Source organism: Eremothecium gossypii, chromosome VI (genome assembly GCF_000091025.4).
Source record: "Eremothecium gossypii ATCC 10895 chromosome VI, complete sequence".
In the NCBI taxonomy this organism is placed as follows: Eukaryota; Fungi; Ascomycota; class Saccharomycetes; order Saccharomycetales; family Saccharomycetaceae; genus Eremothecium; species Eremothecium gossypii.
In genome coordinates, this window is record NC_005787.5 from 927,524 (window position 1) to 952,714 (window position 25,191).

General features: G+C 50.8%; 12 protein-coding genes across 12 annotated transcripts; 7 read left to right on the forward strand and 5 right to left on the reverse strand.

Annotated features, from left to right (window-relative positions):
* Positions 1–22: 22 nt before the first annotated feature.
* RET2 (coatomer subunit delta) lies at positions 23–1,621 on the reverse strand (the record flags this gene model as incomplete). The annotated part of the gene is made up of 1 exon (NM_211176.1): positions 23–1,621. The coding sequence occupies one exon, from the start codon at positions 1,619–1,621 to the stop codon at positions 23–25; it is 1,599 nt and encodes a 532-aa protein (NP_985821.1).
* An 801-nt stretch (positions 1,622–2,422) lies between these two features.
* On the forward strand, positions 2,423–4,684 carry TUL1 (ubiquitin-protein ligase TUL1; the record flags this gene model as incomplete). Its single annotated transcript, NM_211177.1, has 1 exon — positions 2,423–4,684. One exon carries the CDS (start codon positions 2,423–2,425, stop codon positions 4,682–4,684), a length of 2,262 nt encoding a protein of 753 aa, NP_985822.1.
* A 561-nt stretch (positions 4,685–5,245) lies between these two features.
* On the reverse strand, positions 5,246–6,055 carry RMR1 (Rmr1p; the record flags this gene model as incomplete). Its single annotated transcript, NM_211178.2, has 1 exon — positions 5,246–6,055. One exon carries the CDS (start codon positions 6,053–6,055, stop codon positions 5,246–5,248), a length of 810 nt encoding a protein of 269 aa, NP_985823.2.
* A 1,218-nt stretch (positions 6,056–7,273) lies between these two features.
* Positions 7,274–9,037, forward strand: RTG2 (Rtg2p; the record flags this gene model as incomplete). The annotated part of the gene is made up of 1 exon (NM_211179.2): positions 7,274–9,037. One exon carries the CDS (start codon positions 7,274–7,276, stop codon positions 9,035–9,037), a length of 1,764 nt encoding a protein of 587 aa, NP_985824.1.
* Positions 9,038–9,124: 87 nt separating this feature from the next.
* RPN12 (proteasome regulatory particle lid subunit RPN12) lies at positions 9,125–10,033 on the forward strand (the record flags this gene model as incomplete). Its single annotated transcript, NM_211180.1, has 1 exon — positions 9,125–10,033. One exon carries the CDS (start codon positions 9,125–9,127, stop codon positions 10,031–10,033), a length of 909 nt encoding a protein of 302 aa, NP_985825.1.
* Positions 10,034–10,225: 192 nt separating this feature from the next.
* On the reverse strand, positions 10,226–11,692 carry AGOS_AFR279C (hexokinase; the record flags this gene model as incomplete). Its single annotated transcript, NM_211181.1, has 1 exon — positions 10,226–11,692. One exon carries the CDS (start codon positions 11,690–11,692, stop codon positions 10,226–10,228), a length of 1,467 nt encoding a protein of 488 aa, NP_985826.1.
* Positions 11,693–12,860: 1,168 nt separating this feature from the next.
* SSL2 (TFIIH/NER complex ATPase/helicase subunit SSL2) lies at positions 12,861–15,353 on the forward strand (the record flags this gene model as incomplete). Its single annotated transcript, NM_211182.1, has 1 exon — positions 12,861–15,353. The coding sequence occupies one exon, from the start codon at positions 12,861–12,863 to the stop codon at positions 15,351–15,353; it is 2,493 nt and encodes an 830-aa protein (NP_985827.1).
* A 197-nt stretch (positions 15,354–15,550) lies between these two features.
* Positions 15,551–17,536, reverse strand: NDC80 (kinetochore-associated Ndc80 complex subunit NDC80; the record flags this gene model as incomplete). Its single annotated transcript, NM_211183.2, has 1 exon — positions 15,551–17,536. The coding sequence occupies one exon, from the start codon at positions 17,534–17,536 to the stop codon at positions 15,551–15,553; it is 1,986 nt and encodes a 661-aa protein (NP_985828.2).
* A 371-nt stretch (positions 17,537–17,907) lies between these two features.
* PAN6 (pantoate--beta-alanine ligase PAN6) lies at positions 17,908–18,831 on the forward strand (the record flags this gene model as incomplete). Its single annotated transcript, NM_211184.2, has 1 exon — positions 17,908–18,831. One exon carries the CDS (start codon positions 17,908–17,910, stop codon positions 18,829–18,831), a length of 924 nt encoding a protein of 307 aa, NP_985829.2.
* Positions 18,832–19,471: 640 nt separating this feature from the next.
* On the forward strand, positions 19,472–20,830 carry ATG32 (mitophagy protein ATG32; the record flags this gene model as incomplete). Its single annotated transcript, NM_211185.2, has 1 exon — positions 19,472–20,830. The coding sequence occupies one exon, from the start codon at positions 19,472–19,474 to the stop codon at positions 20,828–20,830; it is 1,359 nt and encodes a 452-aa protein (NP_985830.1).
* Positions 20,831–21,063: 233 nt separating this feature from the next.
* Positions 21,064–24,375, forward strand: SLN1 (histidine kinase; the record flags this gene model as incomplete). The annotated part of the gene is made up of 1 exon (NM_211186.2): positions 21,064–24,375. The coding sequence occupies one exon, from the start codon at positions 21,064–21,066 to the stop codon at positions 24,373–24,375; it is 3,312 nt and encodes a 1,103-aa protein (NP_985831.2).
* Positions 24,376–24,533: 158 nt separating this feature from the next.
* RPL40A (ubiquitin-60S ribosomal protein L40 fusion protein) lies at positions 24,534–25,081 on the reverse strand (the record flags this gene model as incomplete). Its single annotated transcript, NM_211187.1, has 2 exons — positions 24,534–24,912; positions 25,074–25,081. The coding sequence occupies 2 exons, from the start codon at positions 25,079–25,081 to the stop codon at positions 24,534–24,536; spliced, it is 387 nt and encodes a 128-aa protein (NP_985832.1).
* Positions 25,082–25,191: the final 110 nt, after the last annotated feature.

A 25,191-nucleotide genomic window follows, 5' to 3' on the forward strand; every position in this document is an offset into this window, starting at 1 on the left:
TTCACCCATTACTATTTATGCTTTAAACTACCACGTATTCATCTGTTCTCAAAGAAGAAGTAGCTTCAAATGGTAACTCCTCTGCGTCATCCTTTGCGGAGGTCACTTTCGAAATCCCAACCCGAGAGAAGGTCTTGGAGGCATCAGTGTGTGAAAACACAACACTCATAGGGAATAGAGCTTCTTCGTCTGATGTTTCGACGGACACACAGAAGACCCCAGAAACACCTGGGACAAGCGATTGCACCTTGACCACAATGCCGTGTTCCTCGTCGATAGTCTCAATTTCGGCGTTTACGTCATTGGAATCATCCTTGATCACCACGTCAGTCGTATATAAGGGTAAAACAAAACGTAGATCTTTTATCTCTTGGTTGTAAGCTTCGTTAATCTCGAACTCAACGGTGATGTCGAACGCACCATCGGCTGGCGACACCCATGTAGACACCTGTAGAGGAATTAGACTCGGGTCGTCCGCAGAGCCAACTTTGCGCCACCTTAGCACGCCCAAGCTTTGGTCGTTGGACGGGAATGACTTTTCAGGGTCCTTTAGTCCTATCACCTTCGAACTCATGAACAGCGCCTTGTCAATATTTGGATGCGTCTTAAACTGGAACGAGCGGTCCTTGACATCAACGGCAGAGTCCAATATGAGTCTCACGTGCGACAGTTCTGGCTTCTTGATGCGAAGCTCTAACACACCCTTCAACTCAGAGGTCGAAATGGTACCATCCCTGGCAATTTCAGCGTTCACCGTTTCCTTCACACTCACCAGGATACCCTCATTTGTCCGCTTTTCTTCTACAGGCTGGAGCATGTTCGCAACACGCTGGGGCCCGGCGCTTCTGGATGAGAGGTCCGGAGCGTGTACACCCTTCTTGCCACCAAGCTTCATGCCAGCCCCCCTACTGGTACCCGCATATGCTTGTGATGGCACTATGGCCTCCTCGATTGTGTGACTCTGCTGCTGCTGTAAGTGTTTGTACGACTGTTGCGCCGCAGGAGACGCATTGCTATAGTAACTGCTGTATGCCTGCGACATGTTCTGGTCACTCGAGCCCCGGAACTCCGTCGCGGCGTATGGATCAATGCCAAGCTTGCGCTCACGCTCCCGCTGGCTAATCTCGCGTGCACGGCGCTTGCGCTCTTCCGCAGCCTCAAACTCTTTGTTGCGCTCGATTATCTCCTGCAACTTCTCCTCATGTGACTCCATCGATAGGAACGTGTTGATTTGGCTCAGCGACAGATTCTCCTTGCACCCCAGCGAGATAATCTCGTCGAAGGAGCCCAAGATGTCGAACGCGTTGTCCAGAATCTCGTCCTCGCTGAACCCCTTCAGGTGCGAGTTGACCGTCTGCGAAAACAAATTCAACGTATCCATGTCCTGGATGATGTTCGACTGCCGGTTCGTGATCAGAATAATGTAGTAGTCGTCGAATGGCTTGTACACGTACCGCACGTGTTCCTCCTCCACGAACGTGTGCTGCCGAGATGAGTTTGCCACTAAGCCTTGGAAATTGGACAGCAGTTCCATTATTCGGTCCCGGGAAATGTCCTTAAACTGTCTTGATACCAGCGGCTTCCCGCTCCTGGTCGTAATTGATACCGCTAGCACTACCATCTCGTCGATACCGTTCCTACCTCGCCTTGTATGTGTAGTCAACTGGCACTGTTCCTCGCACGCCTCGTTTCAATGTATCCGTTTTATACACGTAAGACGAGTAAAACCGAAAATCGACCCACACCGTTAAACGTGATTGGCTCATGAGACTGCGAGCTGGCTCCGGAGCCCAGCGGGCTGCGCAGCCTGTGCCTCTCAGGCCATGCTACACATGTTCACCACCGGCTGTACGCGCTGTCCCGCTCTCTGCGCGTCACCGTGTCTTATAGCGCTGTTCTGGTGCGACGTTCTTGTATGTGCGGCGACCCCTCACCGGCGACAAGTCCGCCGGGGTCTCGGCTGCCCAGCGCACGCTGCAGCGGCCAGGCGGGTCTTGGTCGAGCTGGTGCCCGGCGGACCTCGCCCGCTTGGAGGCTGGGTACTGAGGAACATAAGATACAGGGCTGGCGTAGCCCTGGCGCAGGTGGGGCGTAAGTAGCTCCGCCCGCGCTGGCGGAGCTGCACACACGCTGCGCAACGCCGAGGCGAGCTGCTGGCGGCGCGCTGTATGGCGGGGGGACGCTCTAAATATATAGCGACGTAAAGTTAGGATGCATAGGCGGTTAGTTGCGCAGGGGCGCGTGTCTGTCTGGCTGGTTTGCGGGCGCAACGTCCCTGTAGTGGCGCCCTTTAACGGTGGTTTTCCACGGCGATGCCAAGCGACAAAGGAGTCTTCCGGGAACACACCACAGAGCACCCGCAACAGAGCACAGCCAGTCAGCGGTAGGCAGTTAGGTTTTGGGTTCTAGTGAGGCTTTCAAGATGGATATCGATGGCAATACGTTTATCTTTGTCATCGTGATAATCTTTATCCTGATGGCCAGCCCTGGTGGCGATGGGGTAACGTCTCAGTACGAATTCAACCAGATGGAGCAGCTGAAGTCGCAGTTCCGCGACGAATACACGTCTTTCAAGAACATGTTCTCGTCGAGCAATTTTCAGAACATTACGGGCTTCAAGCTGAGCTACTCGGATGCGGTGCAGGACCCGGAGCGCAATGCGACGTACCCGATCGATGGCAAGTCGTACACGACGTGGGCGCCGAATCAGGAGTACCTGTTGTTCCCGGATGAGGTGCGAGATAGCGTGTGGGAACATGTGTGGCGGACGGACGACGTCCTGGAGACGTACCCGCCCAACATCACGGCAACATTGCACGGCAACATCAGTCTTGTCTCGAACAACAAGTACGTGCGTGTGCCCATGCCGATCCCGCTCTTTTACCAGCCGCCCACGGACTTTGCGCAGAATCAGCCGCCTTCGGGAGAGTACTACCTTCGTTCGCCGGACGACATACTGCGGTACGGGCTACATAATGTGACCTTTGACGTGGGGAAGGTAGACCTCTCAGTCAGGCACATTGACACGGTCTCGCCGACCTGGAGGCGGAACAGCTCGAAGTCAAAGCGGTTCAACTCCCAGGAAGACAAATGGAAGCTTCTGAGGCTGAACATGGACTTCGCGGACGACGAAGAACACGAGCGCCACAATGTGCATGGCTACGGGATATACGACGTTCAGCGGGGGCAGATCATTGTTATGTCTGAGAGCGCGAAGTGCCACTCGCTCTTTGCGTTTCCTCACTATATGAACCTGCGTGAAGACAAGGCCCGCTACAAGTCCCTGATGAAGTTGATTGATGATTACTGGGAAGCCTCTGATTACGTGAACACACTGACGATGGATGACCTGCAGAACTGGTACAGGGATGCCAACCAGAAGTGCGAGTACGTCGGCTTCCTCCAGCTCAAACCATGGGCCCAGTACACAAAGGACCAAATAAAGATGATCGATGACGAACTATTTTGGCCGATAGGAAGGCCTGTTAATATCTCTGATATTCCCGAAATTGAAATTGAAGCTGGTGAGCTGTATAGCCCCGACTGTGGCGTGCATTTAAGACTGGGGACTGTCGCAGGACCACGTTATGAAGTACAGGTGCGCTCTATACGCAAGCACCTACTAGTCGGATGCGCGCTATTCGGCGCGCAGATTTACCTACTTATCCTGCAAATGCAGCACACCAATACACCTAGCTCTGTTAATAAAATTTCCTTCTGGTGTCTGGCCATGATGAACCTTGTCGACGGCTTGCTGGGTGTCTCATTTTGGGTGGCGTCGTCGCTGCGGAAGGACTTATACTTATCGTTATTGATGGACGCGATTGTCTGTATGATTTTATCTGGCATGTTCGAAATAAGGTACATGATCTCAGTTTATGCCTCCCAGGTGAATGAGCGTGGGATAAGCGTTTGGACTCTTCTTCGTGGTAGCAATGCTGAAACAAATCCTCCGCCGGCTGTCATCGCCGATGAGACAACTATCAGTGGCAGTCTTTATACCCAATTCATTTTCAAACAGCTATTATGCATGTTCTTGGTTATTAGCTCGTCTTCCTGGCCCAAGAATATTAGAACTATTTTCGAGTACGTGTGTCTTGCGATATTGAACTCTTACTGGATCCCACAAATATACCGCAATGCCGTTAAAGGGAATCAACCTCGGCAACGTCGGCGCGGCGCAAGATCTGAAAATGGAAGAAACAATAAGATGCCTATGTTGTGGAAATTTATCGTCGGCACCACCATTATACGCACTGCGCCAGTAATCTATGTGTTCACCTACCCGTCTAATATATTCCGCCACCACAGAGACATCCGCTATGCAGTAGGTCTCAGCGTCTGGTTACTGCTTCAGATGCTCATTCTTTTCCTCCAAGACACTTTTGGAGCTCGTTGGTTCCTACCAAAATCTGCAATTCCAGAAGGATACTCCTACCACAAGCCGCTAAATTCTACGTGTTTGCTCGAGCATGGCGCAAATGATAACTACTGTGTCAGTTGTGCCATATGCATGTCGGAGCTTGCTATACACGTAGAGGATATTCCGGAGACACATAAAGCCAATATACACGACTACATGGTAACGCCATGCTCACATCTCTTCCACACAGGTTGTCTCGAGAACTGGATGAGCTATAAGTTGCAATGTCCCGTCTGCAGGGCGCCCTTGCCACCATTATAATCAAAAAGAAGGGCGAGAAGGGACATATAAAAAAAGCATGTATGATACCGTCCCTTTATGGAATGGGATACCTAATAGCCGGTAAACCACCACCTTTTTGAGCTTCATCCACAGTGGAAACTTAGCATGATAAGAATTGTAGGTCATATAGTCTAGGAGTCAGCCTCCGAGTGGAGGTCTCACGAATATCATATGCATCTATATAGCTGCTCCTTGGGAAGTTTGCTTTGAACACCAGTGTTGGTTAGTGTGTCGGCAATTAACTCATATGGGGCGCCTCATGGCAGCAGGGCAGAACCTAGAAGCGGGTGCGTGCATGATGGGCACACTGTCTGCATAGGTTCCCTAGGACCCTTGTGGAGCAAATCTTACAGCCGGGTTGCAATTGCAAATACGGGCTGGCTAGCTTTAAGACCAGGGCACACAATGCACGGCTAATTAGTAAAGGTCAGCGTTGTCTAGGATTCAGCCAGTACGCGGGTCTACCATTGCCTTAAAAGTCACTATAAAATTACAAGGAAAGCGGATGTGGCACCGGCGCCATAGAGGCGACGCCACATGTTAGGCCGGTCCATCTATAATCTCTAATAGCTCATCCGAATCGTCTTCTGTTGGCGAGGACTTTAACACGACTTCGGAGTATCTCTCCGGCACCGGTTCATTACCATCGATAACTAGTGGGTGTTGGCGGTCATTGGAGAAGCCCCTCACGTGGGAAAAGCTAGCATGGCTGTCTACCAGCTCGACCAGGTCGTTATACTTGGCCACAAACCTGGGGCACAGCGTGAGCACAATGTGCAGGTGGTCTGGAATGTTGGGCTCGTCGCGCTCCAATGAGTTCTCGCGCAGGATGTTGAAGATCGAGGCAATGTCGTTCATGCTAATGTTCTTGCTGTAGGTATTGTCCTCGGTGATGCAGAGGTCCAGATCTGGGAACGTGAGCAACAACTCCTTCGTCGCCAGTTCTAGCCGCCCGTATTCTCGCTCCAAGAACGCACGAATAGCTGCTATCAGCTCGCTAAAGCTCTTGTGCATGTGCCCGCCATCCGCCAGCATGTGCCCTCTGGCCGACGCCGCCTGCGGGCCGCCTGCAGTGTTGTTATCCAAGGGGAACAAAGTGAACGTCGTGTCCTTGAACGATACGGTGATCAGAGGCGCGCTAAGGAACAACAGTTGCTTGGCAACCTCGTGCACGGCCGTGTCGGAAGGAGCCGCGCTGCCAGACTTGCTCTCGTCGCCCCACAACGATATGTCTGCCCTGTCCATGTCCTGGATCTCAACGTCAAGCTGATTCTCGGAAAGTCTATCATACTCCTGGTCAGATCCACCAAGAACATCGTCTTCTGCACGCGGAACCGTGTTCTCAGACATCGGTTTCGAAACTGTTGTGCCGCTAGCTTCGCTGAGCTGGATCAGATGCGCGGTTCATGGCTCAGACGTTTGTTTGTTGCGGATTCGCCACTCTGCTCAGCTGGAGAAACACATTCAAAATGGGGACCAACAAGTCTGGGTCTGAGCTGAAGATCGAGGCCAGACGCCGCTGCAATAGCAGCCCTGGCGAGACCGCTGAACCAGTTCTGAAGTCGGAAAGCTGATTGCGAAACCTATGGGCGGCATACGCAACCACAAATGGTGAAGAACAGGACGCCTTACTGTGGGGAATCTTAGTTCTAGAAGCCAGCGGCGGGTTTGCGCATGACCCGCGGTCGATTTGCGGGCGCGCGCCGCTCCAGTAGAGGCCGTGCCGTGCCGCACAGCTGTAGGCGCCCCGCGAGCGGGCAACGCGGCGCCGCGCGCCGGCTGCGCTAACGCACCCCTCTAGCGCAACCAGAGACCACATCTACGCAAGTCTGGCCAGGCCCCGGCGACGGCCCGACAGCGTGAGATTGGGGTACCGCGTTCGTTGCCGTCCGAATATCACTATTTTCCGGGCATAAAGCCCCCGTACAGTGTTGCCAGACCTGCTGCCGTCATCTGCACGTGCGGAGCCCCGCCGCGCAAAGTCGTCGCCTACTGCACTGCTACCGCCCTGGCTGCCATGCAGCCGTGTCTCGCCGTTGCTACTTAAGCGTCGGCGCAGCGCCGTCTTTCTCGCGCTGCGCAGGTGGCGGCTGCGCTGCCGCCTCCGCTGCTGCGAGACGCCTCCGGCGACAGCTGCGCGCTCTTGGCGCCCGCGCACTACATGCGGCATGCCGCAGCCTTCCGCAGCACTTCCTCATGCGCCTGGGGCTTGAGATGGGACAGCGCATCGCTGCAGGACCCGCGGATCTTTAAACTTGAGTTCCGTGCGCTGCCCACTTTGAAAAGTCTTGGCAAACCTAAATTGGGCGCATATGGAACCAATGCCATCGTATCCACGGGAAATACCAGAGGAGACCCATTCTGGATCTTGGATCGGTCAATGAATTACCAGTAATATGGTTATCGTTGTATACGCCAGTCCATTTTTTTAAGTTGGCGGAAGTTGCAGGTTACTTCGACGTTCATAAGTAGTGGCAGTATATTAATGGAAGGACACAGGCTTCAGAGCGTGGACCGTGCGCAAAACATAATTCGCTTTCAACCCGTCTAAAGTCCTGCTCTATCACTATGTCGGCTATTTCAGATAGCGATACAGAAGCAGACGTAGTGTCTAGGAACCTGTGTGGGGTTGTGGATATCGGGTCTAATGGAATTCGATTCAGCATCTCTTCCAAAGCATCGCACCATGCGCGGATCATGCCGTGTGTGTTCAAAGACAGAGTAGGAATATCGCTTTTTGAAGTGCAACACTGCAAGAACTCGCTGGAGAAGATTCCGATCCCAGTAGACACGATTAAGGAAGTGTGCGCGGCGATGAAAAGGTTCAAGCTGATCTGCGATGACTTCGGGGTGCCGGAGACGGCGGTGCGGGTGGTGGCGACCGAGGCAACGCGGGAGGCGCTGAACGCGCAGGAATTTGTGGACGCTATCCGTGAGTCGACCGGGTGGCTGGCGAAGATGCTGACGCGGGAAGAAGAGGGCCGGATCGGATCCTACGGGGTGATCTCGTCGTTCAACGCGGTGTCTGGCCTTTATATGGACTTGGGCGGGGGTAGCGTGCAGCTGTCGTGGGTGAGCTGCCAGAACGGTGAAATCAAGCACTCTTCGACACCGGTATCCCTGCCCTACGGTGCGGGCGCACTCAGCAGACGGATGCACACGGAGAACAAGCGGGACCTGTTTATGGAAATAAAATGCGCGCTGCAGGACGCTCTTCCGAAAATCGGCATTCCGCATGCGATGATCGCCGCGGCCAAGAGCAGCGGCGGCTTCGAGCTGTTTACGTGCGGCGGCGGGCTGCGTGCGATGGGCTACCTGCTTCTGTCGCAGATCAAAGAATATCCCATCAAGACCGTTATCAATGGCTTTTCGTGCAGCTCGGAAGAGTTCCTGACGATGTCCGACCTGCTCTTCCTGAAGGGCAAGGTGCCCGGTCACAAGAAGGACAGCAAGATATTCAAGGTCTCGCAGCGGCGGGCACAGCAACTGCCTGCGGTCGGGCTGCTCATGTCGGCCGCGCTGGAGTCCCTCCCGAAGATTAACATCGTGCACTTCAGCGAAGGCGGCGTAAGGGAGGGAACTCTGTATTCCATCCTTCCCCGTGAGATCAGAGCGCAGGACCCTCTAATAATCGCAACAAGACCTTATGCCCCGCTCCTTGCCTCTAAGTACCTGGAGCTGCTAAAGGCCGCCCTTCCCGAGAGCGATGTCCCCGCGCTTGTCATTGACCGCATTGCGCCGGCGCTATGTAACCTGGCGTTCGTGCACGCATCTTACGCAAAGGAGCTGCAGCCCACCGCCGCCCTGCACGTGGCGACTACCGGGATTATCGCCGGCTGTCACGGCCTCTCGCATCGCATCCGTGCCCTGATCGGTATCGCTCTGTGCAACAGGTGGGGTGCCGACATCCCGAAGCCGGAAGAGGCACACAAGAAGGCCCTGGAAGAAGCCGTCCTCAGAGACAGCGGCAAGCCGGACTGCCATCGTACCCTTTTCTGGACCAAGTACGTGGGCTTCATCATGTTCCTGATATGTGGCGTCCATCCTGGCGGCAACATAAGGGACGGCGTGTTTACCTTTGACGTGCACCGCAAGGACGACGTGGAAGCTGATCTCCAGGACTTGGCACTGGGCGACAGTCGCTACACCAAGAGCCAAACTTCCTCCAGAAAGCCTGTCTTCGAGGTGGTTGTGAAGATCAGTAGAGATGACCTGAAGACGAGCGCGTCGGTCCGCCAGAGAATTATAACCCTACAGAAAAGAATCAGAAGACTCTCCAGAGGTAGTACCGAGAAGGTCAAGGTAGGGGTACAGTTTTCAGAGGCGTGCTAGGGTGGCAGCTTACTCTCTGCGCCGGGGTGTAATCGTAAGTTACATCAATATAATTATGTACGAAGGAACTACGTGATCTTGTAATGGATGGAAATTTGCCACCATAAAGGGCTGTTGATACTCTTTAGTAGGACCGAGCTAAGTGAGTCGAGGAGTACGGGACATATTGAGGTGGTGATGGTAAGCTTACATGAATTAGTCAAGGGGTTGAAAGCTGCTTTCCAAATAAGAGACTATCGTACATGTGTAGATCTGCTAGGTCCGATCAAGATCGAGCTGATCAAGACAAGACTACTGGTGCCTGATCTGTTAGCTGCGTCTGAGGGAAACGCGACTTATCTGGAAGATCTAGAAGTGGCCAAGAAGATCCTAGAGATTGGGGCACTGAGCTCGATAAATCTGCTTGACTTTGCTGGGTTCGAGAATTACTATGCGCAGCTGCGCGCATTCTACTTTGGCCTCCCTGAGAACCACACGCTGGCGGACTCGGAGAACAAGAAGAAACTGATTAGCCTCTACCTATTGATCCTGCTTTCGCAGGGCGACGTTACGAAATTCCACAGCGAGCTTGAATTTCTAAGCAAGCGGGACCTGGGCAACATCGAGGAAAACAAGTATCTGTCATACCCGGTCAGGCTAGAGAAACTCCTAATGGAGGGCTCGTACCAGAAAGCTTGGGACATGCTGCAGAACGGGAGGGAAGATGATAAAATTGAGGAATTCAATATCTTTGACGAAACGCTGATGAATGCAATTCGTGATTCGATCGCACGCAACACGGAGGTCGCCTATGCAAGACTTCCTCTATCTAACGTGAAGGCCCTATTGTTCTTCAAAAGCGAGAAGGACACAGAAGCTTTCGCGAAGGCCAGGGGGTGGAATATAGTGAACGGCTGCGTTTTATTCGATGAAGACGACGTATCTGAGAAGAAGGAGCAGACGAGCATCGTCTCCAAGGCACTAAGCTATGCTACAAACCTAGAGAGTATTGTATAGAAAGAATGCTGACACTTTAGCCATTTCTAACGATTAATGTGTATGAAAGACAGGCGGTGACATCCTCTTAGCATTTACGCCTGTTGCTCCAAATCTTCAAAATTCTATTTTCTATTATTGTACGTAGGACTAAATATAGAGACCTATAACACACTCATTACACGTTAAATGGCGAAGCATACATTCACGACATTAATTTTGCGCCTCAGGCAAGCCGACAGATTTGCCTGCTGCCAATCTCTTCGTGGTCAAAGCTGCAATGACCGCGGCACCAGCGCCAGAACCATCCTCAGCAGCGACAATCTTGATTGGGTAATCCTGGGAAGAAGAGTGCTCCCAGCCGTAGATGTCTCTCAAGCCCTCGGCAGCTCTAGTTTGGAAACCTGGGTACTTGTTGAAGACAGAGCCATCTGCAGCAATGTGTGCGGTTTCGTAGCCTCTCTTCTGGCAAATTGCAGCGATACCACACACAGATAGTCTTGCAGCTCTGTTACCAATCATCTCGGACAACTTTCTGATCAATTTACGCTCTGGACGGGTAGTGTCAATGTCCAAGTTGTCCTTGAACAAGTCATCGGTTTCCTCCAAGTTCTCAAATGGATCATCCTCAATTCTAGCAGGGAAAGAAGTGTCCATCACGTATGGGGTCTCCAACTTAGAGATATCTTGGCCTTGGAAGATCAAGCCCTGGCCGTGTAGGTCCAAGAGAGCCAAACGAAGCACCTCACCCAAGTAGTAACCAGAGGTCATTTTCTCGAAAGCCTGCTGGCCAGGTCTTGGAGACTGCTCATCGATTAGAATGTCGTACTTGGTTCTTGGAAGAACCAAATGTTCATTGTCGAAAGAGCCGTACTCACAGTTGATGGCCATGGCAGACTCCGGTGGGATGTCTTCTGGCAAGCGGCCCTCCAACTTCTCAATGTCCTTGACAACATCGTAGTAAGCACCATTGACACCGGTGCCGAAAATCACACCCATCTTAGTCTCCGCGTCGGTGTACAAGGAGGCAACCAAGGTACCGGTGGTGTCGTTAATCAAAGCAACAACCTCAATTGGAACATTCACCTTCCTCAACGACTCCTGCAACATTGGGACCACGTCGTGGCCCTCAACGCCTGGGATGTCAAAGCCCTTGGTCCATCTCTGCAAGATACCCATGTTGATCTTGTCCTGGGATGCAGGGTAAGAGAAGGTAAAGCCCAAAGGTAGCGTCTGGTGAACGCCTTCTGGGAACTGCTCCTCCAAGAAGTCCTTTAGACTCTCGGCAATGAAGTCCCACAACTCGCTCGCATTCTGGGTGGTTCTCATGCGGTTAGGCAATCTGTACTTGGACTGCGTGGTGTCGAACTGGTGGTTGCCAAGCAACTTGACTAGAACAACTCTCAAGTTCGTTCCCCCCAAGTCAATGGCCAAGTAGTCACCGGTCTCGTTACCGGTAGGGTAGTCCATCACCCACCCGGGAATCATTGGGATGTTGCCCCCTTTCTTGGACAGACCCTTGTCCAACTCGGTGACAAAGTGCTTTGTAATTTCCTGTAGCTTCTCAGCCGAGACGGTGAAGATGCGCTCGAAACTGGCAATTTGCTCCACCAACGTCTTTGGCACGTCCGCCATGGACCCCTTTCTCGTAGGAGGCTTCTTTGGACCTAAGTGAACCATCTTTTACTTGACTAGTTTGTGAGTTACCGCGACTGTGATATGAGGCAATTGATGTCAGTTGAAAGTCAGCCTTACAAAAGAGATCTAGCTCTTTTTATATCTTTTCCTACTGGTGTCGAAACTTCCGTTGCTTCCCTACACGCCAAGTCTACAGGATACTTTACTTTTCTGTTTCGTCATGTTTCGGAAAAACGCTTCAAAAAGAAACGCATATACAGGAAGACGCAGCTGGCCATGTAAGCAGATTACGAGAGGACGATCTGTGTGGCGTGGTCTCGCGGCCAGTCGCCAGCTTCGAACAGTCGGGCCATGAAAAGCTAGCGCGGGGTAGCAAACTAATACTACTGTAAGGCATTATGCAAGGGCACGTTTACGCCGTACGTTAAACTCTTGTCTGATAGCCTCTTGATTATGCGGAGCATGATCCGTAACAGTCGGAAAAATGGAAAAAAAGAACCCGGGGCCCGGGAGGCCACAAAAAACCGGCGATACCAACTTAATATTCCGTTGAGCACAGAAAAATTCGTGCGAACAGTTGATGCGGGGGAAACGCGCACCCCGGAAAAATACGGTGAGTTCTGTGAGCTCGAGCCCCTTTGCCCAGAGACCTTCACAGGCTATTTCAGTCGTTGAATTGGCCCACCTGAAATTGATATGAGGGGTCGCGTGAGCAACGGTATTCCAGCGGCGCCACGTGTTCCATGGCTGAGTATTCCAACTGCTGGCTTGGTGCCTGAAGCAGCAAATGGAGCAAGTGTTGCCTACACTCGACATGATGGTTTTGTCTACGCCAGCTACCGTCCTGCCGTTTATGCGCGCCGCAAGCACTCCGGCGTGCTGTCCGACTGAACGAGCGCTACTGGTGGCATCTTGATGCTAATACAGGGGGAGGTGTGGTGTCTCGCAGCCAATTAGAGCGCTCAGGCTTCGGGAGAGCAAGGCGCTCCCTTCCGTAGCAGCACCTTGACTATATAAGTAATCACGTGATATTAAATTGCCGTTGATCGTGATGCATTGAGGGACGAAGTTGAGAAAGACCGACATGCTATTACAAGTGGTTAAACAGGGCCTCCTATAGCTGAGCAAACGCTTCCCTCAGTCATCCACAGCCAGTGGCCCGCCTCTTGCCCGACGGTCAAGAAACTGAACTACGGTACTTTGAACTAGCATGACAGAGCACAACTACCAAACAAGGAGTAGAGGCAAGGTATACGCAGATACGGAAAATGGCTACCTCTCGGACGATTCGGTAGCAACCGCAGATGGGTCTGACTACATGGACCAGGATGAGGAGCCGGTGCGGGCGGAGCTGATTGCTGCAAAGCCCAAAGCTCGGAAGTCCGGATCGCGGAAGTCGAAGGCCAGCGATGGTGGCGCCGATACATTTAATAAGTTGGCAGCGAAGGACGAGAATTTCCTGAACCGGCTGAGTCTCGATGTGCCCCCAGACTTCATTCCAGATGCGGTCTCGGGCATGTTCCGGTCGAGTGACTTCAGCTACCTGAAGCTGAAGCCGGACCACGCATCGCGGCCTCTGTGGATAGCACCCAACGACGGGCGCATTATCCTGGAGAGCTTTTCGCCTCTGGCTGAACAGGCACAGGACTTTCTCGTTACGATTGCAGAGCCTGTCAGTAGGCCTTCGCATGTCCATGAGTACAAGATTACTGCGTACTCCCTTTATGCGGCGGTGTCCGTTGGGCTGGAGACGGATGACATTATTGCAGTGTTGGATCGGTTATCCAAGGTTCCTGTAGCATCTTCGATCGTCAACTTCATCAAGGGTGCTACAGTATCCTACGGTAAAGTGAAGCTGGTGATCAAACACAATAGGTACTTTGTAGAAACGTCGCAAGCCGATATTCTACAGATGCTGTTGAAGGATAAGGTCATTGGGCCTCTTCGCATTGACAGCACTGATGCCAAGCCAGCAGCCGCGTTAAATCCTGCAGCGGCTGGAAACGGGGCAGCAGCACCCGTAGACCAAAATGATGTCGAAGCGGTTTTCAGTTCGATTGTCGGAGGTGACAACGACCTGGAGGAAGAGGATGATGATATCGACGCAGTACATTCCTTTGAAATTGATCGTGAAAGTGTTGAATTGGTTAAGCGGAGGTGTCAAGAAATTGACTACCCCGTCCTGGAGGAGTATGACTTTAGAAATGACAACAGAAACCCTGATCTGGAAATCGATTTGAAGCCGTCGACTCAAATTCGACCTTATCAGGAAAAGTCATTGAGTAAAATGTTCGGTAATGGTCGTGCCAGAAGTGGAATTATTGTGCTGCCGTGCGGTGCGGGGAAGACGTTAGTTGGTATTACTGCAGCCTGTACGATTAAGAAATCGGTTATCGTTTTGTGCACCTCCTCGGTCTCTGTTATGCAATGGAGACAGCAGTTTTTACAATGGTGCACCATTCAACCGGAAAATGTTGCTGTATTCACCTCTGACAACAAGGAAATGTTTCAGACAGAGTCGGGTCTCGTTGTGTCTACATATTCGATGGTTGCAAATACCAGAAACCGGTCGCATGATTCGCAGAAGGTAATGGACTTTTTGACTGGGAGAGAATGGGGGTTTATTTTATTAGATGAAGTTCACGTTGTTCCGGCTGCCATGTTCAGAAGGGTCGTATCCACAATCGCGGCGCACGCCAAGTTAGGCTTAACGGCTACTCTAGTGCGTGAAGATGACAAAATTAGCGACTTAAACTTTTTAATTGGCCCAAAGCTTTATGAAGCAAACTGGATGGAACTCTCTCAAAAAGGACATATCGCAAATGTGCAATGCGCTGAAGTGTGGTGTCCCATGACCGCCGAGTTTTACCAGGAATATTTGAGAGAAAATGCGAGGAAACGGATGTTGTTATATATCATGAATCCTACTAAGTTTCAGGCATGTCAATTTCTAATTCAATACCATGAGAAAAGAGGAGATAAAATAATCGTCTTTTCGGACAATGTTTATGCGCTACAGGAGTATGCGTTAAAGTTGGGTAAACCGTTTATCTACGGTTCTACACCACAACAGGAACGTATGAATATTCTTCAAAACTTCCAATATAATGATCAGATCAGTACTATTTTCCTTTCTAAAGTCGGAGATACGTCGATCGATTTGCCTGAGGCGACCTGCCTAATTCAAATATCATCACATTACGGCTCTCGTCGTCAAGAAGCGCAGAGGTTGGGTAGAATTCTGCGTGCTAAAAGAAGGAATGATGAAGGTTTTAATGCATTTTTCTATTCTCTGGTTTCTAAGGATACGCAGGAGATGTACTACTCGACTAAAAGACAGGCGTTCTTGGTCGATCAAGGATATGCATTTAAGGTCATCACGCATCTTAACGGCATGGAAAGTCTTCCAAATCTTGCATATGCTTCAGCCAGAGAACGCAGGGAATTGCTCCAGGAGGTTTTGTTGAAGAATGAAGAAGCAGCTGGTATCGAGATTGGTGAAGATTCTGAAAACTTTGTAGGTCGTGGCGCCGGTGCAATTAAGCGTATGAAGTCGAAGGCAGTGAAGGGTGAAGGTTCTCTAGCCGGTCTTGCGGGTGGAGAGGACATAGCTTATTTGGAGTACTCCTCCAATAAGAACAAGGATTTGAAGGATCACCATCCGCTTATCAGGAAAATGTATTACAAAAATGTTAAAAAATAAAATCGGGTATATAATATATTGGGAACTAGATTACACAACTTATTATTATTAAGTTCGTAGTATTTTGAGATGTTTGATAAACAGATGTTGTTTTCTAACTACACAAAGCTATAATTTTGTCTAGGAAAAAAGCATTTTATAAGTAAAATAAAAAAAATTTTAAGCGACAGATAGTCAAAAAAAGTATTTAATGTTGTTCACAAAGACTCTAGCTGTTCTACCGAGAAGTCGTGCAGAGCTTCAATTGAACCCTGAACATCCATTTTGAAGGACACAACATACTCAATAACCTTGATTAGCTTCCTGTGTAAAACTACCCTTTCTTGTTGAATTTTAAGAGTCAACTCTTTCAATTTAAATGCGGCATCTTCAATCTCTTGTTCGGCTTGCGCTACCCGCTGCTGCGTTTTGTGTCGATCGTTTTGTATCTTTCTTTCCAATTTTTCAATTTCTATTCTCTGTGAAAGAAGTTTACTGTGACTGACCTGTTGGTATTCGTCATATTCAGACTTAATGTTGGAGAGTTCATTTTCCATCGATTCAAGCATATGGCCTTTACTAGTTATAGTATCTCGTAAACCACGAAGTTCTTTCTCTAGCTGGTTATTCTCAGTTTGAAGCGCTGATATTCTTTCATCGATTTCCTTGTTCACTTTGAGTAAATTTGGCTTAATGGATGACAAAATATCTGTACAGCCTTCAAGTATCGTACTTGGAGTTATTGCGGTGGAATCAGTCAAAGTTATATTAGCCTTTACAGGGATTAGTAGTTCTGCAGGATTAATTGGATGCTGCAAGTTGTTCCTTGCAAGCACAAACCCGTTGATCGAGGCATTGAACTTTTCTAAAGTATCAAGAAACACTTTAGAAGAGGATTCAAGATTCAGCTTTTGGCTTTTAACCGAACCTGTCAGATTATCTAATTTGGAGGAGACTGTGTCAAGCATTTTTGAAAATGTGTCCCGCTGCTGATTCATCTGATCGATCTCTTGAATGTCTTCTTGGCTGAGTGCCTGCCGCAGTTTATCTATTTCTGCATGTATATCCTTTATCAAGCCCTTCTTTTCGTTTATCTCCTCCACCATCTGATTTAATTTCCTGGGCCAATCTTCCGCTTTGTTCTTCATTGCGTTTATATAGTTCTGGAATTTCACCAGGTCTCCTTTAAGAGCTTGGTGCTTACTGCGTGCAAGCTTTAGTCCTTCACATCGTGCAGCGAACATCTCACAGTCCTGTTGCAGCATTTCCTCTTGCCGACCGAGATTATTGATGTCTGTCTCGATGATGTGGACAAATCTATCAAAGCCGATCTCTAGTTCCTCTTTAAAAGGACTAAAGTCATCTTCCATATTAATAAAAGATTTGTAGCACTTGGAAATGTACTCGATGAACAGCCTTTCAACCATGAGCTCATACTGTTCATGTTTCTCATCCTGCTCATCCAGCGTGGTGACAGGCTGGTTCAATATTGTGATATCTTGGGTAAGCTGCATAGTCTTCGATTCATCCAGCTTGTGTAAACACGAGTCCAAACGCTGGCTTGTGTTCATAAGCCAGTGGAGCATTCCGAGAAACTTGTGCCAGTTAGAACCCCCCACTGCAGATATTTGGGACTTGTTGATTGTATCGAGGAATGGGTATTGAATTGTCTTCAAAATGGAATAAACTTCAGTCTCCAGAGATCTTTTGAAAGAGTAACCAGGATCAAGCCTGCGGTATAGCCAGCGAAATATGCATATGAAGTCTTTCTGCGTGGGCTGTTTCAATGACTTCAGTGATATCGCATGCCCAGTTTCTATGTCAAACTTGCGCGACTGCAGATAATCAAATATCTCCTGCTGCAACACTGCCTGGTAGTTTTTGTCACGGAGAGGTCGCGGGTCGCGGGTACTCTGCAGCGCACCGTAAGCTGACGGACCCCCGCCGGGAACAATCGAAGGCCGCTGCGAAGATCGCAGACTCCGCCGGAGAGACTTTCGCACCTCGGGCACAGGTCTTGAAAGAGAGCTCCGGCCGTTCCGTGCCAGACTCTTGTTTATCATGTCCGTAAGAGCAGCGTTCGTGCCAGGTACGCCCTTCTTGTTCGTGTTTCCACCAATTGATGGAATTTGAGACGTGAACCTCTGCGGATTCAAGCTATTGAGCACACCATTGGCACCACTTGAGCCCCTTCGCTCTGCCATCCCTAATCGTCCTATCCTACGGCCGGCTAATAAGTTACTACCAGACTCTGGCCCTCATCTGGGACTGATGTTATCGTCTGCAGCCAGATCCTGTTTGTGACCCGATCGAAATCATCGAGTACGAATAACCACGTGACCATTATTCACGTGATGAATTTGGCGGTCCCTGTTGCCGACTCTTACTCCAGGTTAACCATGACTAGATGGGCATACCTCAGATACGTTATTCATGGGATCCGGAGTTGCCGCGTCGGCCGAACCGCCCGGTGAATCTGTGCTGACGACCTAAAAAATAGTGTGCGCAAGCTTCCTTAATCTGTGAGATGCACACTGACAAACTTGAAGGCTGAACCATCAAAGCGATACGCCTCATGCACGTGCTCAATAAGGTCCAGGAAGTCTCGCAATGGCGCAAGCAGACGGTAGATTGCAAGACACAGACGATTGGGTTTGTGCCAACGATGGGCTGCCTACATGAGGGACACATGACGCTCGTGCGGAGATCGTGCGCGGAAAACGACTTTACTGTTGTCTCAGTCTTCGTAAACCCTTCGCAGTTTGCGCCGAACGAAGATCTTGACCGCTATCCCAGGACGTTGGCAGCGGATCGCGCGTTGCTGGAAGAGGCCGGTGTGGACGTGCTCTTTGCTCCCTCTCCCGCGGAAATGTACCCGCGCGGCATCCCACTGGAGGTCGAGGCGCAGCGCGGGCCGTTTGTGTCGGTGCTTGGCGTCAGCGAGATGCTGGAGGGTCGCACCCGTCCACGCTTCTTCCGCGGTGTGGCGACGGTCGTTGCTAAGCTGGTCAACATTGTTGCTCCGGACCGCGCGTACTTCGGCCAGAAGGACATCCAGCAGTGCATAGTCGTGGACACGATGTTCCGCGAACTGTTCATGAGCGTTCAGATGATCATGCTGCCGATTGAGCGCGACGCCAACGGCCTGGCCCTCAGCAGCAGAAACAAGTACATGTGCGCCGAGACCATTGCACTGGCGTCCAACATATACCGCGGCCTGCGTGCGGCGGCGACGGTGCTGCAGGACGCCCCCTCCGACGTATTGCGCGAGGCCGTCATCGCTGCCGCCAACACAGTGTGGGAGCCGCTTATCAACTCCGGCGACTTTCGCGTCGACTATCTCTCTGTCGCCGATCGCACAACCCTCGCAGAGCTGGGCCCCACAATTTCCCGCGAGCAGGACGTCGTGCTCAGCTGTGCGATCTACGTGACCGACCGCGCCAAGCCCGACACCGTTGTGCGCCTGCTCGACAACATCCTCGTGCCTCCACGCACATGACCCTTCCGGCGGACTGATATGTACTCGTAATTACCTCTTTAGGAAGTCAGTGCTATCCCGGCCTCGTGGCCACCGCCTGCGCTGCCGGTAGCCAACCACCCTCGCCACCGCTCTCGCTTACGCCGCGCCAGCGGCTGTGCCGCTGTGCCGGTTTGACGCGTAGCCACTACTGCGCTGTGGTTCGGGGTGCACAGCCAGCGCCACCTCGCATGCAAGATGCGCGGCGATGATGGTACCAACGCCCGCAGACGACCGGCTCCCGGGCTGCAGGCGCTCGATTTTGTAGCCCGCGTGTATATTGCGTAGCCGCATCTGCTGCATGCTGCGTTAGGATCACTCTGCTCCTGCTCTACCGGATCTTGTGGTACCTGCGAGCCATCTCTGAAGTGCTACTTGACACACTGCAGCCAGCACCAGCAGTCCAGCACTATGCAGCCAATACTTATAGAGCTTTAGGGTGACGATGCCTTAGCCGCCTCTGTCACATTCAAGACCTCGTTTTCCATACCACGTAAGCGCACCCCGCAGGAGGCGGCTCAAAATTGAATAAGGAGTGCGACAATAATAGTGAGATACGCAACTGATCACATCCCCATCTCTACGAGACGATAGAGGCGTAAGCTGTCGCGAGCGCGATCTGATGTCTACGAAGTCGCAAGTTACAAGAAGAGTCCGTACTAGCATAGCTACACCAGAGGATGGCGTGCACGGGAATAATCAGCACAAGGGTATCTTAGATCCTCATCTGTCGGTCTTAGAAATGTTGGATAGGCAGGATGGGGACGGAGCGGGGCAAGTGGAGGAGGGAGCGGTGATGACAGTGGGCAAGCGGCGCGTGGAGCGGTCGCTCCACCACAGCATATCTGAGTCATGGCAGGCGATCAAGAGATCGGACTACTCGTTTCTGAGCGGCACACACGAGGTTGGGGCCATGCACAGCAGCGTGGGCATCCTTTCGTCGTCGGACACGTCGGAGGAGGAGGCGGAGATGCGGCCGTCGGCGCACGGGACGGTTCACCTCGGTTCCTCGTTAGCGTCACCGATGCGGCAGCTGCTCGTGGAGGAGGACAACAGCTGTGCGGAGGAGGACGACTGCCAGACAGTCACGATCAGTATGCCCAGCTCCTCGACGTCGCTGGTGATGCCGAAGCTGTCGCTCTCACAGCGCCTTGGCGAGCCGCAGCTGCTGCTCGTCGGCCAGCCGGCGCGCAAGTTCTGGCTGACGATCCCCAAATGCTACCAGAAGCTCTTTGACGTGAAGAACCTCGGCATGGTCACGCGCTGGGACGTGGGCCAGCGGTACCTCGCGGTTATGGTGGTCTTCCACGACATAGCGCAGGCGCCAGAGCTCCTGGACGGCCTGTGCGAGAAGGCGCCCTGCCCCACCGTGATTCCCGTGTGCCAGAAGGGCCAGAAGAGCACGCTGGCGGCTCTCCTGAAGCGCTACACCGCACGCAAATGCATCCGAGTATACTGCAGCCCTATAATCATGTCCAACCACCACGAGAAGCACCGCCTGCTCAAGCACCTGCACAACCTTTGCAACGAGTCCGAGTCCGGCTATGAAACCGAGCTGACCGTCAAGTCCAAGAAACAGCACCGCAGACCGCGCAAAAAGGACGCGGGCCCTGTTGCCCTCCGCCATTGGGCCATCTGGACCGCCTCGTTTACCATTGGGATAGGTATTGGCTGCTGCATCTCGCTCATGGCAACAACTCGCTTCACCTTTTTCTCTTCCGCACCCCTGCCTCTCACCGCCGTAATTCCCGCCCAGATCCCTTCTTCCGTCGCGTCCGACAAGCCCCCCCACCGCCTTGTCCCACATTTCTATATGCTCTGCAAAACGACTATAAGGCAATTGGGCACTTCACTGAGGCTATTTTTCTTCGAGAAGTTCGAATCCCGTACCTGGGTCCACATTTTTGGTATGGATTTGCACTCGGACGATCCATTGGCTTCGCTCGGTAGACTTATGCCACTGGATTTTATTATGCTATGATCAATACATATTTGATAAAAAGCTATGCCTAGTCTATATTGTAACCTTTCTGGCCTCGACTAGAAGTAGCTTCTTGTGTGGGCAAATGTTATATAAGCTTTATTCTGCGATGTACGGATGATAATGGGCAGTTATGACGACTAGCTCGAAATCGAAGCTTGACCTGGCCACAAGACGGAGTGGGACTAACAGGTGCTTATTCGTTCTGCAGGGGGTGCTGACTGGTACATGAGATGCGCTTAGGGTATCTACGAAAACGGTTAGCCGTTCTGAAGCCGCCTTTCAAGGCTGGGTTGCGGACGCAACTGACAATACTGGTATGCATCATTGCTTTGAGTTCGCTGATAATTCTTGCGTGTACTACAGGCGTATACTTCACATCCAACTACCGTACTCTGCGCGCGGACCGCCTACATGTGGCAGCTCGGCTGATGTCGTCCCAAGTGGACCAGTCTCTGACTCTTCTTTATTACCAATGCAATATGCTGAGCACGAAAGACACCATCCAGAACGCGCTATCTGACTACCGTGCGGGCAACCGTAGCGCAGAGAACTGGATAGAGGCGGATAAGATTCTTGGGGGCTTCTTGGAGCGCTCGAAGACGTTTTACATTGCCTATCTGTATGATGAGATGTATCAGGAGGTGCTATCCCGTTGGAACAACGACACGGAGGGCTCGCTAGCCGAGGAATCGCTAGTGCGACTGCGACCGTTGGAGATGGACAAGTATGAGTACAACGAAGCGCTTGATGTGCAGGTGGAGACGCTCCCCTACAATAAGACGCTCAACTTGATGTCGATGACGCTACCGGTAGAGGCGTCAACCATCATCGGACGTGGGAACGTCGTGGGATTTCTGACAATAGTGATGTCGGCCGATCCGATCACAGCTGTGAATGACACCAGCGTACTGGGCGAGTCGATGGTTTCCATCCTCACGGGAATACCGAACGATAAAGGCAATCTGGTTAAGTACAGGTTTGTATTCCCCCCAGGCGAAACAGATCGATCTGTCACAGAAACTGAATACCCGATAAAGAATGCTTCCTTTCTGCGCGATGCGTTTCTCAACCGCAGCGATAACTACGTGACTAGCACTAGTTCGTTCTATCACTTTGGTGCACTAGGCCATGATTTTAAAAAGGTTGCTGTGGGATATTCCGCGTGCAAGTTCCGACAGTTGGACTGGGTTGCTGTGGTATCGCAGGATGAGAGTGTATTTTTGTCTCCTGCATTTAAGCTTACAAAGATCATTATTGGTACGGTGCTTGGAGTCGCTGTTTTTATGTGCATCGTGACGTTTATACTTGCAAGCTGGGCGGTGAAACCAATCGTGCGTCTTCAAAAGGCAACTGAATTCATCGCTGCTGGGAGAGGCTTACGGACGTATAATCATAGCGGGAGGAGTTCCAGCCAGAATACATCTATTGATCGGTCGAATTCCAGAGGGTCCGACCACTCGCTACCTCGTGAGCTGTTCGAAAAGAAGCATCATGTTTCGCCCTTTGTGACTGAAAACCATGCGGCGAATAGTGGTTCATGCAGTTCTATGAGTGATCATGAAAGATATCTACATCACATCGCGAGGTACCATGATGGAGAAACATCGACCAATATTCTAAGCGACCATGAGAAAGGGAGCACTTCGGCTACCAACTGGATTGACACACGTGTACCTGTTTACCGGCGATTGTTTACAGATGAGCTATCTGAGCTGACTGATACCTTTAATACAATGACGGACGAACTCGATAGACAGTATGTTGTGCTAGAAGATCGTGTGCGTGCCAGAACGAAGCAACTGGAAGCAGCTAAAATCCAAGCAGAGGCTGCTAATGAAGCGAAGACGGTTTTTATCGCCAATATATCTCACGAACTGAGAACACCTTTGAATGGTATTCTAGGTATGACAGCCATTGCCATGGCTGAACAAGACCAAGAAAAGATACAAAATAGTCTAAAACTGATCTTCAGATCTGGTGAGCTGCTGCTTCACATCTTGACAGAGTTATTGACCTTTTCCAAGAATGTTTTAAAGCGTACGAAGCTCGAGGAACGTCACTTTTCTATTATAGATATAGCATTGCAAGTGAAATCTATCTTTGGAAAACTTGCCAAGGATCAACACGTTAAGCTGTCGATATACCTAATGCCGAATGCGATACGGACTATGGTTTTATGGGGTGATTCAAATCGAATTATTCAAATTGTGATGAATTTAGTTTCAAACGCATTGAAGTTTACGCCGGTCGACGGCAAGGTTGACGTGCGTATTAAACTTGTGGGAGAATATGATTCTGCTCGAAGCGAAGCCTGTAATTTCAGTGAGGTGTACATATTGCCCGGAACCGAAGTGACAAATTCCTCCGTTAACAACATTCCAACGGTCGTTGAGGAGGAGGAGAAAGCATGTGAGGAAGAACCAACTGCAGATGATACACCAGAACGGAAGAAAAAAGATTCAGAAACGGTTGATGATGCCGATGCCATCTCGATATCTTCATCGGTAGCAACATCTTATGATGATGCAGTGCTGCATGCTCAACTAAAGAAGATACCCACGTTTATTGACCTTGAGGACAGCGACAATAACGTCACGATGTCAAAACTAGAAAAGCCACGATCTTGGGTTATTGTAATTGAAGTACAGGACACCGGTCCTGGGATTGAACCATCGCTACATGAGTCTGTTTTCAAGCCTTTTGTTCAGGGAGATCAGACTCTTTCACGGCAGTATGGCGGTACAGGTCTAGGCCTATCTATATGTAGACAGTTGGCTACCATGATGAAGGGGACAATGAAGCTAGAATCAAAGGTTGGCTCGGGAAGCAAATTTACGTTTACAGTTCCATTACAGCAAACTGGTACGGTCAAGTTTAATGACGGCGATACTTTATTCGAGGATGAGTTCAATATTTTCAGCAAGAAGAATAGGAAGGTTAAGTTTCAGCTGAATCGAAGCGGCAAGTCTCGTAAAGGCAAGATGAATAACTCGAATGGTGCTGGAAGCATTGCTGAAAGCGCCATCGAGTCATTTGGGAAAAGTGAGAGCGAAGCTAGTTTTGGAAGCGTTCGTGTTGATCGGCCGTTTTTGCAAAGCACTGGCACAGCAACATCCACCAGGAGCGTCCCAACGCTCAGCAGCGCGGAAAGCAGTCTCAGAATACTTGTCGCCGAGGACAACAACGTTAACCAAGAGGTTATCAAGCGTATGCTCCACCTTGAGGGTGCCCATAATATAGACTTGGCTTGTGACGGCGAGGATGCCTATCAAAAGGTGTCGGCCCTTGTGGAACAGGGAGAACACTACGATCTGATCTTTATGGATGTTCAGATGCCGCGTATGGATGGTTTGTTGACTACGAAGCTGCTGCGACAAAAACTCCATTATGAGTACCCTATTGTCGCATTGACAGCGTTCGCAGACGACAGTAACATCAAAGAGTGTCTCGAATCGGGCATGAACAGCTTCCTAGCGAAGCCCATCAAGCGCCCAATGCTGAAAAAGATCCTGCTGGAACACACGTCACAACTCAAGACATAGAAACGACGGCCGCCTGGTCCTGTAACATTAATTGTGCATTCAAAACCCAGAAGTTTTATAATTACGTTATAAAATGTGATAGAGGCGCAAGTGTATATTGTGTACAAAAAAGATATATGGAAATAACTTGTATTGCAAGTGCTCGGGGGCGAAATAAACTATTTCAACTTCTTCTTTGGACGCAACTGGTTGGTGTGTCCACACTTTCTCTTTCTACAGTTGGTGGCTCTTGGAGGCAATCTGGCGTAGCACTTTCTGCACACAGACTTCTCACAGTTGTACTTAGAGGCCAAAGCCTTCAAGGAAGGCTCGATGATGCCGCCTCTCAAGCGCAACACCAAGTGGAGGGTCGACTCCTTCTGGATGTTGTAGTCGGACAACGTTCTGCCGTCCTCCAATTGCTTGCCAGCAAAGATCAAACGCTGCTGGTCTGGAGGAATGCCCTCCTTGTCTTGGATCTTGGCCTTGACATTGTCGATGGTGTCGGAAGATTCGACCTCCAAGGTGATGGTCTTACCGGTTAGGGTCTTGACAAAACTGCAGCTGTTGTTAGTATGCGCATCCTACGGCCCTTCGTTCGTGCTTGCCCTGCCGCCGGCTGCGCTCTCCCACTATGCTCAGCACATCTTCCTCTACGTCTCTCCACCGGCCCACGCAAGCTCGAACAGAAGTCTTGACATATTCCCTAGTATCCATACATTTGCATCTTTGAATCTTGCTTCCTCTAGCTTCACCAAGTGTATATATCGAGTAGCAGCTCTTAAAATGATGGTACCCGTCGGTGACAAATTGCGGAATCGAGTCCTGGCTCCGCCG